The following is a 16,218-nucleotide window of genomic DNA, read 5'->3' as shown; positions in this document are numbered from 1 at the left end:
CTGTATATGTAGAGCCTGTTTCACTCATTTCCTTCTGCTCGCCCTGTTGTGTTCAGTTCTGTTTCAGTGGTGTAGCAGGCTGGGAGTGCTGGACTAAGAGCCGCACTGCAAAAAAATGGTACCTTGTCAAGTAAAATTATCTTAAATATATTCAATAAATCTAATTTTTCTCCTGCTGAGATTCTTGTACGCTTAACCTAAGATTATTTTCCTTATTTTTAGCCATTTTTTATTTGTTTTAAGTGTTTTTATTAAGTGATATTATCTCACTATACAGGCAGATCATTTTACTTGTTTTAAGAAATGTGCTTGAAACCTGCAAAATGATCTGCCAGTATAGTAAGATCATTTTACTTAATAAAATTACCTAAAATAGGTAAATAATGTCTAGAAATAAGATAGTCTTATAATAAGTGCACAACCATTTCAAAAAGAGTAATATTGGATATATCGGCAAGAAGATCACTTGACAAGATACGATTTTTTGCAGAGTGTCAATCATGTGTGCTACTCAGAATAGTAGATCATGCCCAGACAGCTCTCAGACAAAATAGCTCTCTTGTTTTTCATTCAAACTTTGCTGGACACAAATTTTTAAAATGAATAACATTTTTAATATTTCATACTCTATTCCCTTTGATTTTAAAAACACAGCAACAAAAACAGCTTTTTTAATTCCAAGGGATCAGAGAGGTTGGAAATTAGTAATGTAAAAATAAATTAAGCATGAAACAACACAAATGTTAAGTCGACCGTGTGCCAATGTTCCTAGGCACTTTAAGATATCTAGATGGAATGCCAGCGCATGTAAAAGAGTGCGACAGCTTGCCTTGGCATAATGCAGAATGATATAGTGAAGGCAGTGTGTCTAAGACAAAAGAAATATGGCTCAGAGCTATTTCCCTGCTGCTGTTCTTTCTTCTCCGTCCGAGACGGGAGGGTAGCTCATTATTCCTGAGTACAGAAAGGAGCCGCTGTACGCCGCTGCCAAGCGGCCAGCCCGTGACTCATCCATTGAAGAGAAAAACGGCTTCCATTAATTACTTTACTATGCAACTGAGACGAAATGCAGCGGAGGGACCACTGCAGCAAGGAGGAGGAGGGAGATGATGAGAGTAATGACTCGAGCCAATGGCTGTGAATGGGTGGCCGACTGATAACAGAAAGTTCAGTTTGGTGGGAGCGCTCACATTAGGGGCTAAAATGTTAAGACGATGGGGTGCGTGAGGCTGACAGATACAAGATATATTAGTTGTTGATTTATTATTCACTGATTAATGCCAAAATGGCAAGTAATTAAAAGAGATAATTTAACACTCGATTTTTAGTTCATGCATGCAGCACTGTAAGAGTCAAAAAACTACCCTTCATTTGTTTAATTTCCAGCCAAAATGGCCATTAAATACAAGTTAGTCATTTTTCAGGAGATATTGATGAAGACGTTAGATATAAGAGAATCCTCTTGCATCTGGAAGGGGAAAGCGAAAGGAAACTAAGCAAAAAAAAATAAAAACTGGTGTTTCAAAAACTGAAAATCAAAACTGTATATTATTAAAAACAACACAGAAAATGTGACTCCTAACAACCATGCAAGACCTGAAAACACCAAAACTGTCCCCATCAGATAAACAGCACTTCAAGCTTTCATCGTTGAGAGAGAGGAGAAAATCAAGTTTCTTCCGATCCACAGGTGCTTGTCCATCCTTCCACTGTGAGAAGACAACTCAGTGCTATGGGTCTGAAAGGATATGTAGCTGTCAAGAAGACCTCACTGAGAAAAGGAGACACATCAAACAAAGAAGCTGCTGGGGTTCTCAGAGGAATGGACTGACCAGGCCAGACCTCAATGTCACTGTGTTTTAGGTTACTTGGGGTGTTAGAAGAAGAAAATGCAACCAAATTCGAAGGTGTGGAAAAATATCCCTGCATATTTCTTCAAGAAACTGAAAGTGAGTCTCCTGAAAAGAATGTAAGCTGTAATAAAGGCAAAGAGTGGACACTAAAAACCGTAAAAAAGATAAAAGATTTGTACATGTCCTTTGGTTCACAAGTTCTCTGATCTTCCCTGAGACCAAATATAAAAAACAATTTTAAATTTGTCAAACCATGTGGCTAAAAACAGTTTATATCATTACATTTACATTTAACAAATTCAGTCTTATGGTCACTAATTTTAACAAAACAAAAACCACATCTGACTGTGAATCAAAGTATGAAAATTAGTAAATAGTAAAAGTAAATAAAAAAAAACCTCCAAATGGGTACTGTTAGATGTTCATCCAAACTATAACTATACACTATATTTGCTTTAATGTTAGTATTGGTGTTGGCCACAACAGTGATGTTATTATTGGTTATTGTTGTGGTGCATCCCTGACTGTAACTACTATACATTATTCAGGAACTACTACGATACAGAGGTTGTTAGGGTTTAAGGGGTTAAGAGATGCAGCTTCTGCCTCATTGTCTTATTGTGATGCACTACCTGCAGCTGGTAAGAGGCTGCTGGGGTATAATTACACAATGTGGAGGCTGCACGGCACCCAAAGCCCATAATGACCGTTCAATGCAGTGTGCAGTCAGCAGCGAGGGGATTCATCACACACCTGAATGAAGGAGGGCTAAAGAGAGCACCGTGCTACAGTTTAGCAGCAGGTCATAGATTTACGTGTCACTCGGGCACGTGACTGTGTGTGTTAAAGTGACAGTTCAGTAAAACATTAAACTTACACAATTTCCCCCCTTAACCCAAACCTAGTCGACTGGCCAAGAAAGGTTTGCTTCTTTAGTGTTGCAGTGGAGCTACAAGACCAATGTAGCTAGCAAATAATGAAAGCTTATAGCCTATCAAATAGCAAGCTACATACCTAAATCATTACACACTTGCTTCAAACTGCATCAGGCTATCTATGGCAGACTTGCTTATGGGGTTTCTAACACTGCTGACATACTGTTATCTATGCTAACTGGGGTGTATAGGCAGGTATGGAAATAGGCCAGAATGCACCAGAACAACTTTCTGGCTCAGATTTTGAAATCTAGACAGTTGATTCTAAAGTGAAAATGCAGAGTAGTTTACACATTACACCTACAGGAGCTTTCATGACCTCCCATTCTAAATCCATAGGCATTAATATGGAGTTGCTCTCGCCTTTGCAGCTATAACAGCTTCCACTCTTCTGGGAAGCTTTCTACAAGATTGTGGAGTGTGTTTGTGGAACTTTCTGCCCATTTATCCAGAAGAGCATTTGTGTGGCCAGACACTGATGTTGGACGAGAGGGCCTGGCTCCGTTCTAGTTCACCCCAGAAGTGTTTGATGAGGTTGAGGTCAGGGCTCTGTGCAGGCCAGTCAAGTTCTTCCACACCAAACTCACCCAGCCAGGCCTTAATTGACCTTGCTTTGCGCACTGGAGCACAATCATGCTGGAACAGAAAAGGGCCTTCCCCAAACTGTTCCCACAAAGTTGGAAGCAGATTTCCCTTCACTGGAACTAAGGGGCCTAGGCCACCCCTGAAAAACAACCCCATAGCATTATCCTGCACTATCCCACCAATTTTACACTTGACACAATGCAGTCAGGCAGGTAACGTTCTCCTGGCATTCACCAAACCCAGACTCATCCATCAGACTGCCAGACAGAGAAGCGTGATTCATCACTCCACATAATACATTTCCACTGATCCAGATCTTATGCTTGTGTGTAGCTGCTCAGCCATGGAAACACATTCCCTGAAGCTCCTAACACACAGTTCTTTTGCTGATGTTACTTCCAGAGGCAATTTGGAACTCTTTCGTAAGTGATTTAACAGAGGATAGGCACTGTAGGCTTCAGCACTCGGCGGCCCCACTCTAAGTTTGCGTGATCTACCGCTTTGTGCCCAAGCTGTTGTTGCTCCAAGGTGCTTCCATTTTACGATACTAGCACTTACAGTTGACTGGGGCAGATCTAGCAGGACAGAAATTGTGGCAGAGGTGGCATCCTATGAGAGTGCCATGTTTAAAGTCACTGACCTCATCAGTACGACCCATTCTACAGCCGGTGTTTGTCTATTGAGACTGTATGACTTTGTGCTTAATTTTATCCACCTGTTAGCAATGGGTATGGCTGAAACACCCAAACTCAATAATTAGGAGGGGTGTCCCTATACTTCTGTCCATATAGTGTATATGTACTGCGTGTTAGACATATATGAAAACATAACCAAATAGGCACCCCAGCTAAGTAGATCACATCATATTTAAGCAAAATAGTTTAGTATTTTTGTTGAAACAGTGGTTGTTTTTAACATTTTGAGCCCTTGTACTGATGTATTGATGAAAGCCTTGTTTGACAGTTGCATTGGAAGTTCTATTTTAAGTTCTATTCTAAGTTTCTTTGTTTATATATGGGCTTCATGTGAATTCTGGTTATATATATATATATATATATATATATATAAATGCTGTTTTCTTCTGAAACAATAGTCCAATAGTCAATAGTGGTATTTTTGTGTTTTCCTGATGGGTTAATATAGTGTTCTAATGATGTAGCATGTGGTGTTCTAATGGTGTATAATAGGGTGTTCAAAAACTAGATGCGTTTGATGGTATCCTTACAGGATCTTAAGGTGTCCTACAGGAAACTAGTGGTCTCTTATGGTAACCATAAAGCCAATTCCCATTAGGAAGCAAAAAGCATCAGTTTTTAATCCTAATGGTTCTAATGATCTTTTTTCAGCAGGGTTAACTTTCAGAAAATGTCAGTACCTCTTAGTTTATAAGCCAGTTATGTTTCTCAATATGTAGGGTCCCTTTTCCAGAGTGTTCTTCATCAATTTTCCTACTCTTCCCTGCTCTGTGTGAGAAGAATAAACAGGGTTTAAGGACTGAAGCTTAAGTTGCAATTACACTGATTTACTTGCAACAGTCAAAAGTACTGTTTCTGGAAACAGGTAGAATTTAGGTGTGTAGGTCAGAGACCCCGATGTGAAGACAAGGCTTCTAGAAAGTTTTCAGCTCTTTAGCAGAAAAATCTCCTATATTATCTTATGTGCAGGAAATGCACTAGATTTATATTTCAATTATGTCATTTTCTGCAAAAACTAAAAAGTCTGGTTTTCTGAGTAAAACCCGTATTCAGATGTGCACTAAAAATCACAGAATGTATTTTTGGCCAAGCGTCAGTGACCAGATTGGTTACCGACAAGCCAATCATAACAAAGCAGAATTCAAGTAAGGTTTATTTTTACTGCTTTGACTGAGATTTACATATGTTAAGCATCTCTATTTTAATGCAAAGTAGTGGATAATACATTCATAATTGTATGTAAAAGTGTGGGCGCCCCAGTTAAAAGATGTTGTTTTTTTAAGTGAAAATAAGTTAACACATCCTTTACAGAGGACACACTCCTGCACATTTTAATGCACAATTACTATTCATTTGCTGAACATAAAATGCGGCCTGTGCAAAAGTTATGGCCCTTTTTATATTTTATGGTTTATAAATTTTGTAAAATATTAAACTGAACCAAAACCTCAGTTGGTTTTGCACTGCACTTAAGCAATTGCTGAAGTGCAAATATGAACTGTAAATGAAGTATAAATATGAAATGTCACTAAACTACTGCTTTAAAATGTAGTTGAGGCAGGTTCATTCTTCAAGTGCTAAGAGAAGTGTGTGGGGAGACTGATTCGCTGATGCCCATGTTGGCAGCACAAAATGTGTTAATGTACATGCATTAGTGTCTTCACATGCTCAGTAGCAGCAGGAACAAGAAGGAGCATGTATAAGCTCCATACGCAGGAGAATGCGTGCTTGTGATAATGGTGGGAGTGAGAGGAGGCACTGCATAGCGGCACTGACAGAGGGTGGGAGGCAGAGCAGTGTGATACGGTTGGGAGAGGTGTGTGTGTGTGTGTATGTGTGTAAGTTTGGCAGGGAGCAGAGGGAATGCAGCAGGAAAAGCCCTTCACACTGTATGCCCTTGTCTGGAATGAACAGCCCACACCATCCCCAGGCTGCCAATGGCTACACTTTCTGATGTGGAATTATAATAAGAAAGAATCCAAACACACACAAATGCAGTAATCTTCCAAACCTCATCCTGTAATTTGGCTTTGGAAACCTTCTTTATGCTTCTGTTTACTCTGCTTCTGCTTTCACAGTGTGCACAGTGGAAAGCCAACAATACACTTACATGCGCCACTGCAATGGGCTGCAATTCTATGTGAACTAAACGCAACATGTTTACAGGTTAAATTTTAAAGGGGAATTTAAATTTAAAGTTTTTTCATAATTCAGTCATGATGTGTAATAGTTCACTGTAGAGAGCCATTTTTTTTGTTTTTGTGCCCAGAATCACTTTTTATTTAAAAGTGGTGGTGGTAGGAACCAAGTGCTATGATATCTACAACACAAATATATCAATTTTACTTTAGGCTCAGATACCAGGGGTCACAATGACTACAATACAAATATAGACATTTTCTTTACTATACAAAACCACCAGTGAAGCCATATGAGTTTTTATATGTAATGTCGATGATGGTAAAATAGTGGTAAATCTGAAAAAAAATAGGTTTTCTTGGGGGCTATTTTTCAGACAAATACATTTTAGGCCAAATCTTCTAAAAACTATCACAAAACATCTCAGACATCAGGCTTTATATTCATAAGCATTTTGTGTAATAACTTTATGTGAAGGAGCTTTGAGCGACATTAAACTCTTCAAAGGTCTGGTTCCTATCACCACCACTGTGAAAAACTCAAAGTCCTCTAGAACTGAGAATTTTTGATGTGAATGACTTTAACATCTTAACAATTGTTTATAGGACTAAGCGACTTTAATAATCTAAACACACTCAGCAAGCTCAAAGTACCATTTGTCAATGGTCCACTGCCTACAAGGAGAAGCAAAATGTTCTCAAGGCTACTCTCAACTTTATTGACAACTTTAACCTGTCTTATGGGAAGAGAGATGCACTGCACACCAACAAGAGGGGTGTCAAAACACTGACAGAGAACCTCACTTTCTCCATGTGCAACTTCTCCAGCCCTATTGAAGACATATTGGCACTCGCACCTAACAACTTTGTCTTCACTCCAGAGCCACAACATCCGCCCCCCACTGAAAATACCCTGACGGAGCCATAACATCCTCCCCTCAGTGAAAATGCCCTGACTGGGCTGCACTTATTGGATGAGAGCCATGATGGTGTTCAACCATATCAGCACATATCGCATAAACAATCATTTACATTTACATTTATAGAATTTGGCAGACACTCTTATCCAGAGTGGCTTACAATTTGATCATTTTACACAGGCAGATGAAGGTAGGAGTCTTGCCCAAGGACTCTTATTGGTATAGTGTAGGGTGCTCCCCCAGGCAGGGGATTGAATCCCAGTCTACAGTGTAGAAGGCAGTGGTGTTACCCACTACACTATACCAACCACTATCCATACCATCCTTGATCTCCACCCCCCTCACCACACTTGAACCTCCTACCACTAATGGAGAACTGGGTATTAGCTTGGACGAGGCTGTTGCGTCCCCTGTCGGGTTCAGCAAAAAAATCAACCCAGCTTCTCTTTCACCCACAAGGATCTCATCATCACCTTATCAACGATCTGATCTATCAAGGAGCTGATCTGATCTATCAGCTGCCATGCTGAAACCCCACCAAACACCTGTACCACCTCAAAGAATAAGACAAGCTCCTCAACCAAGGAAATAGCAGCTTCACACTGTACTTCATTGTCAGCAGGAGCTTCCCCCATCTTTTAAATGGTACATTCTGCTGCAAAGTTATCATTTACAAGTATAAGTGTCATTTACAAGCAAACACAGCACAGATGCTGGCAATATCAGTAATTTGGCAGACAATGCTGGACAGTGCTTGCTGAAGACCTATGGATTATTCAACAAACAGTAAACTGACAAAAACAACAGCATAGGGGAAAGCTCCAGTTCCCCTCCAAACAAGATGTAATGCAGAAGTATGAGAGAGATAGAGGCCACAATCACAAAAGAGTTGGAACATATGTCCACTGTTGCTCTCACTGGACATTGAAGATAAAAATGGAAACTGCATTCACCTTATTTTCTTATTCACCCTGTGTTCACATGATTTTAATGTTGAGGTTTATGAAGGTTATTTTGTCCTCTCATACAGCTAGAACAACATGTAATGCTTATGCTTTGTTGCATAAGACAAATATGATTAATCATGATTATTTTAAATGTTTGACAGCCCTCACAATAAAATTGACAATAACACTAATAATAATACTACTAAAGTTTTATTTATATAGCGTGTTTCTTAAACTCAAGGTCGCTTTACAAAATCCACAAACAAAACCCACAACAATAACCGGTTACAATAAAGGTTAACCTCTGATACTGAAATAGACTGAAAATGTAGGACATTGCACAAGTTGCTAAGTTGCAAAGATCTTCATTAATCTGTTCAGGAAAAGAAAGGCTTTGCTAGGCAATCAAATTCTCAGAACAGGTTGTTTTTATGCCCAGAACCAGCTAAACAAATGAAAAGGCTGAGGCTGATGTTCATAAATCACAACAGAGCAACAACAGATTGTGGTAATCTATTATATTTGTTTTAATCTATTATATTTCTAACATGCTCTTGTGGTAAGAGCATGTCAGAAATATAAAATTAAGACGTGTATCAAATTTGATCAATTTAATTTGAATTCCTTTCTTTATATGCACATATGATCATTTCAATCTGTACTTTTTTAAATCTATTATACTGCACTCTCATTACAACTATTAGTGTGGTTACTGGCCGTAATCCTAATAATAAGCCTTAGGATTAAGTCAAGCTGAAATCAGAAATTACCTTATTTTCTCCTTGTTAGTCATGTCATGTTAGCCTGGTCGTATTAAGCACAATGCAAGATTCTTGTCTTTTAAATGGTATAAAATTTACCATTTAAAATTTACCATATACCATTTTCTTATAATTCTCCATCAAAATATAATGAATTCTGCCCCGCCTCTAAAACATCTTCTGCCTATACACCCATATGCAGGGCAAAATAATAATATGCAATAATGCAATATTTTACCTTCCTCTCCCATCATGGAGAGAACACACTCAGCTAGATCAAAGACCTTCCCTGATACCATCTTTCAGTCATAAATATGTCACACTATGGAAGAAAAATGTATTATGATTTCTGATTTACATTGACTTTAATCTTATTAAACTGAGTGTGTGCATTTCCATGTTGGCCATAGTAAAAAGTATCAGTGTGTAGAATCAGTACTTTCTATATGCTACTGTGTTTTCTATCACTGTATAAAAGATACACAATAAAATTTGTGTATCTTATTACTGTACTGTTGCTTTGTTCAGAGCTTAATTCAGACTGATTAACACTTACTATTCTTTTATTTAATCAGAGTGATGATAAAACATTGCTGACTTGTGATGAGTGTTTTCTTGTTCAAAGAGGTAGTTTGTGAAATAAAAACACTAATTTTTGGTCTTGTTAGTTCATGTTCTTTACAAATCCAATAAGAGTTAATAACTGACTGACAAGCCCAGAGTTTAAGGGTTAATACTGTACATCTCCGTATCTCTAATCTCTCTTTTTTTGTTAAGTCTTTGAAGAGGTAACCAACAACACTACAACAGGGTCTATCTTTCAATTTAGTTCTATCATGTTCCAGTTGTACAGAGAACTGTTCTTTCAGTTTAAATGAGCCTGTAATTTAGAGTGTACTGATGTGCTGAAATGGCTTCAAAGCAGGACTGTTCAAAGTGCACACTCAGAGTGTTCCCTCTGTCCAGTGGGAGCTGACGAGCCTGAGCTCTGGTCTTCCCCTGTCAGCTGGGTGATGGCTCATTGACTGACGCTCTGACTCCAGGTTTTCTGGTCATTAATATAAGCATGAGGTGGTGAAAGCATTAGAAATAAATGGGGGTGCACACATCCATTTACGCATTGTGTACCCATGATGGTAAGCCTACCTGCAGGCTAAGTTGTTATCATTTTACCGACCAGTTACCAGTTAGTATTTTAACTGGTAACTGGTAATAGCACAATTCATTCTGTTTTTGGTGATCACACAAACATTTGAGGCAACGTCTGACACAAATGTATGGAGAGGAATTCATACTAAATTGAAATGTAATCACTACAGTGGAAAAACTAGGTATGGTACTACAAACCCAATTACAAAGATAGGACAGTATGTGAAATGCTGATAAAAACAGAAAGCAGTGATTAGTCCATTTTTATTTGACCTGTATTAAACGGAAAACAGTACAAAAACAACATTTTATATTTTATCTTATGACTGTATGAACTCATAAAGCATGTTTACCAAAATTTCATCACCTTTGTTTTTAATAGCATTTAACTTTCATTTGGAGAGTGAAGGCACAAAAACCTTTGGTGTCACATTTTGAGTGTAATAAGAAATAAGAAGTTCTGGACTACAGGAAGGCCAGTCTAGCACTCTCTGATTATACAGTCATGCTGTTGCAACACTTGCAGAATGTGGCTTAGTGTTGTCATGTTGAAATAAGCATGGGGGTCCCTAGAAAAGACAGTGTCTAGAAGGCAGCATATGTTGCTCTAAAATGTGTTCAGAGTTAATGGTGCTTTCACAGATGTTACCCACTAATACACCCCTATACCATGACAGACCCTGGCTTTCAAACTTTATGCAAGTAACAATTTGGATGGTGCTTTTCTTCTTTGGTCTGGAGAACACAATGTCCAAAAGAAAAAACCTGGAAGTTGGACTTGTCAGAGCACAGTATACTTTTCCACTGTGTGTCAGTCCATTTCAGACGAGCTCAAGCCCAGAGAAGTCGGCAGTGTTTCTGACACTGTTGACATATGACTTCCACTGTGTATAGTACAGTCTTAACTTGCATTTGTGGATGCACCAACGGACAGTGTTTGTTGGCAATGCATGCTTGTTCTTGATGCAGTGCTGTCTGCGGGGTCAAAGGTAATGGGCATTCATTTGTGGTTTTCTGCCTTGTCTTTTATGCACAGACATTTCACCGGATTCCCTAAATCCTGTGATATTATGCACTGTAGATGGTAAAACAAATCTTTGCCATCTCTTACATGATCAAATTATTGGATTTTTTGCTGATGCATTTTAGGCAAAGTAGCCTCAACCAATTTGCACTTTACCTATTGTCCCAACCTTTTTGTAATTGGGTTTGCACATCATATGACTTTCCAGAACAAAGGGCATTAATATTGAGTTTCCCCACCTTTGTGGCTATAACAGCCTGCACTCTTCTGGGAAGGTTTTTCACAAGATTTGGAGTATATGTGGAAATTTGTGCCTATTCAGTCAAAATAGCATTTTTGAGGTCAGACACTGATGTTGGACGAGATGCCTTAGCTTGCAATTGATGTTCCAATTCATCCCAAAGGTGTTCAGTGGGGTTGAGGGCTCTGTGCAGGCCGCTGGAGTTACTCCACACCAAACTCATCAAAACATGTCTTTATGAGCTTGCTTTGTGCACAGTGGCACAGTCATGCTGTAATAGGAAAGGGCCTTCCTCAAGCTGCTGCCAGAAAGTTGGGAACATAGAACTGTCTAAAATGTCTTTGTATGCTGTAGCATTAACATTATGCTTCACTGATAGCGAGTCCAAATCATTATAAACAGCCCCTGACCATTATCCCTCCTCCACCAAACTTTGCTGTTAGCACTATGTTTTTCAGTATGTAGTGCTTTCTTGGCAAACCTATTTATCCATCAGATTGCTGGACAGTGAAGCATGATTCATCACTCCAGAGAACGTGTTACCACTGCTCCAAAGTCCAGTGGCGGCATTCTTAACACCTCTACAGCCGGCTCTTGGCATTGCACATAAGATCTTAGGCTTGTGCGCAACTTCTAAGTCACGGAAACCCATTTCATGAAGCTTCTGACGCACAGTTCTTGTGCTGATGTTGTTTTAAGAGGGACTCTGGAACTCTGCAGTGAGTGATGCAACAGAGGATTTAAGCTTTTAGTACTGTTTATTTGATGGTCACAGTTTTGGTGGTTTACTGGTCCTTTGCTATTGTTCAGCAGTCCTATTTTTTTCTGCATGTTTTAATTAGTTTTTGAACTCCAGTTTTGGAAACTCCAGCTCTTTCATATATTTTCCTTCGACTTTCTCCTTTCTTGTGCAAGCGCATTATCTAACATCTAATCTCCTCAGAAGTATTTCCTTAAAAGTGAGTAGCTTATACTTAATGGCTGTTTGACTGGAAGTAAATGAAGGGTGGACTCTGACGTTATAGTTAATTAGGTTAATTAGTCTATCAACACTGCTTAACCTGAAAATCATTATTGTGGTGTGACACCAATATGGGTGTACCAGTATAAATTGTGAAAAAAAAAATTCAAAAGTGAGGGTGCAGTATATGCTTTTTCACCCCACTAGAACCAGGTCAGTGAGGCAGGGCCTTTTTCACCAGAGGCCAGCAGCCACCTTTCATCAACACCCTCCACACTGCTCCCTTTACAGAGTGCCCTTGGCTATGCTTTGGCCACTGCAATTCTGCCTGCCGCCAAACCTGCTCCAGACACATCATGAGACCTATGTGTGTGTTTGTGTGTGTGTGTGTGTGTGTATGACCAGCTTTTTCCAGGAACACCAATCAGAATGTCACTCGTATAATCACTGATTAGATCCCATTATTACTTGGTAGAGAGATTCAGATGGCGTGATGGAAACAGTGAGACAAGCCTCAAAATGAATTGCTGTTTGCTTTCACTAATAAAACAGACTTTGGCCATGAAAAAAAACTCTAAGTATATAAAGGTTGTACTTAAGCCTGGACTGCTGAGCTGAAATTAGACAAACAGGGATGTATTCAACCAACAGATGTTGACTAACATAACCCAGGGCTGTCCAATTTGGGCCCTGGAGGGCTGGTATCCAGCTCATTTTAGTGATGTCCTTGCTCATACGCAGCAACCAAACCTATTCATTTCAGGTGTATGCAAAAGTTTGGGTGCCCCTGGTCAAATTATATGTTGATTATCAAAGTAAATATATGGCCTGTGCAAATGTTATAACACATTTCTATTACATGTTTTCCTATGTTTTATATGTTATTCAGTATTATGTGCAGTAACATTTGCAGAAAATGCTATATTTAAATTTGTTTCATGTAGAGCATGTGTTGACAAAATATATTGTTTGACTGGGGGTGTCTTTTGCATACGACTGTAACTGTTGAGTTGAGTTTAATTTTGAGCCTGGCTGGCTGATCTTGGCTGATAAAGTCTGCTGACATTAAGGGCTAATTGATTTGTTGGTGTCAGCAAAAATCATGCCACAAAACACCAACATTTATGAGCTTCTTTACACAAGAAGAACTGATTATTTCTGAGGATTCTAATGGCTTTAATGCCAGTCTTTTTTATATCTTATTGGTATAACATGGTGTGCCTGCCTAGGTGGGGAATCAAACCCCTGTCTACGCTACACCAATCAATTGCTAGCGTAGTGGGTACCAGCACCACTCTCCATGAAGTAGGCGGAGGTTGAATTGCCCGCCTGGGAAAGCACATTATATCAATAAGGCTTGGGCAAAACTCCTAACATACATTTGGTAATTGTTACCAATTGTTACACCGTTTTCACAGCAATAAAGGCTGAACAGGTAAACTTGAACACAAAACACTGTCTTTTTTGAACAATGGCTAAAATAATAAAAACATATGGAACGCATCCAAACGTAACCTTTTTCATGAGGGTAATGCATGCTACAATACAAAGAGGTTTATGTGAATAGTAATAGTAATAATAACAGAATACTAGGAAGCTCCAACGACTGTACCACAGTATTTATATATAATTTTTATTACCTTTTTTTTTGTTATTCATTTAAGCTTAACATATTTAACAATTGAAAAATAACAGTAATATCTGAGAATTCAGTCAGCAAATACTACTTAACTAAAACTACCGGAGTCATTTTTGTCCATATCAAATGATATTTGTTCTTATTTTAGGCCCTTAAAACTGATATCTGAAATGTTCATACTGCTAAGGCTGCACTTGTGCTGTACAGCAGCAGTGAGTTTACCTGGTTGGGGATATGCAGATTGAAATCCAGGCCACATACAAACTCTGAGTGGTGCTCCAATGTGTCCAACAGCATCGGACTCCTGGAGTAATCCCAGAACCTGCGGAGGCAGAGCAGCACAAGGCAATCAGGCTAATTGAGCAGCCGTTTTTCCTTCTCTCTGACAGGGCAGCAGCTCAAAGCCCTGACACAGCCTCTGGCTCTCCAGACCCAGCTTCATCCATATACAGCAAATACAATTAAATCACCCTCCTCAAAACACTCCCCAGCCAGAGGAAAACATGAGCCTAGTGTTAATATCAGTATCACCCATAGAGCAGGATCAAAGCACATTACTTATGAGGGCTCTGCAGCAGCAGCAGCTCCAAGAACGGTTGCCTTTAAAAGATTCTGCTATGAATTATAGACATGGCACCAATATAGGGAGATGCAGTTTTAGGCTTGAAAAAAGGGGGGCAATAAAAGAGACTGCATTTAAAAATCGCTATTCATTAGGCAAAAAAGCAAAAGAGCCATTATTCAATGAATAGATTTTGTGCCAAAACCTGATTCAGTCACGTAATTATATTTTGTGGTGGAACCCATTTAATTTAGGGCTGTGCAGTATATTGTTCCTTGGTCATTAGGTCCTGATGTTTTTTGGGTTTTTGGATGAATCAAGGTATTCACATAAATAACTTTGGTCAAAAATAATGCAGGACAGTATTTTACCAAATCACATTAAAATTATCTGATTTTTTTATCCTGGAAATAAACAACAGGAAATAAAAAGAAAAGCAAAATGAAGAAGAATCATTGAACATTGTGCACTTTCTAAGTCACTATTCAAATTTAATCAAATTTATGACACTTAATGCCTTTGTACAAAAAACATTTTTAGCCTTATTTTTTCTATTAAAGTTAATGCTCAGAGGACTCTCAAGTGGATGTGATGTGCTTATCAAAGGCTTTTGCATAAACTCTAAACGGGACGCACTAAATACTAAGAAATTCTAAAATTTATGTTAAAGTGTCAAAGATTCTACTTTTTTACTCAAACTGTTGTGCTGATCATTTGAAAGGAATGCAAACTAGCAGCATTTTCACTGTACTGGATGGTATATTGCACAATATGTAGCATTATAACTGCAATACAGTATTTTGTCCATATTGTACAGCCTTCAATTCCACAGAAGTTTCAAAATGTTCTGAAATTAAATCATTAAGATAAACAGTTAATCAGAGTGCACTGATGTGAACTGTGTCGTCCTTGATAAACTTACTAAGTCAGAATTGTTCACGACAATGGTGATAGGAACCAAATGTCAAATGTTACTTTACAGGAAGTTATTACATGAAATGGTTATGAATACGTTGCTCAAATAGGTTTTTTTGAAGTTACATCCATAGCAGAGAGGTACATGCAGGGTGTTGTGAGGCAAAATATTCCCCAAAGAAAACATTTTTTGGATTTGCTACTATTTCACTTCTAATGTTACATATTAAATCACAGTAGACACGTGTAGGTTCCCTGCTGGTTTTGGATAGTAAATAAAATGGCTATATTTGTGTTGTAGGCATCGAGACCCCTGGTTCTGCATGTAAGAGCCTGTTTCTCTTTAAGTTTCTCTTAAAATAATGATAAAATTACCATACAATTTGTGTGAATTTCCACTTAATCATCAACAAGTTCTGATGTTGCACACTCTGTAGACAGGGCAACTTCTGGTTCCTATCAGTCCCACTGTGAAGAAATCTGAGTCTTTGTTTCTCTACAATTGAACCCTCTGAATGACTCCTGAATCATGCAGAAATTAAAAAAAAAAAATGGTGGAATTCCAGTGTAGCTAGAATATTTAACTACTGTCTTAATTCTCTTACACCGTTTTTAGTGCTAGAGTGGTAATTGGCTCAAGTTTTGACTCATTTATGTTTTTTAAAATTTCACAATATTTATCGCAAAACCTACATATTGCAATGCCGCGTCTGCCTCAACACTGATTAGTTCTATTTTAAATATGTACATTAATTTAGATCTTTCAGAATGAACACACGTCACAGGACTGGAAAAAAATCAGAATGCCTTCCTGTCTCCTGTGGACAGCACAGAAGAACCAATATCCTTACTTAATTAACTTTTCAATACACATAATTTACCCTCTGCAACCA

At 38.5% G+C, this 16,218-nt stretch overlaps 1 protein-coding gene across 2 annotated transcripts in view; it reads right to left on the bottom strand.

Moving 5' to 3' along the window:
* pex7 (peroxisomal biogenesis factor 7) overlaps positions 1 to 16,218 on the bottom strand; it is a 61,143-nt gene that overhangs the window by 5,446 nt on the left and 39,479 nt on the right. For both annotated transcript variants that reach the window (XM_036582125.1, XM_036582124.1), the window contains one exon: positions 14,071 to 14,170. In XM_036582125.1, the coding sequence (XP_036438018.1) occupies positions 14,071 to 14,170 (100 nt within the window). The remainder of the gene's footprint in view (positions 1 to 14,070; positions 14,171 to 16,218) is intronic.

Source organism: Colossoma macropomum, unplaced genomic scaffold (assembly GCF_904425465.1).
Source record: "Colossoma macropomum unplaced genomic scaffold, Colossoma_macropomum, whole genome shotgun sequence".
Classification (NCBI taxonomy): domain Eukaryota; kingdom Metazoa; phylum Chordata; class Actinopteri; order Characiformes; family Serrasalmidae; genus Colossoma; species Colossoma macropomum.
The sequence above is the reverse complement of the archived record's forward strand: the minus strand, read 5'-3'. Positions and strand labels throughout refer to the sequence as shown.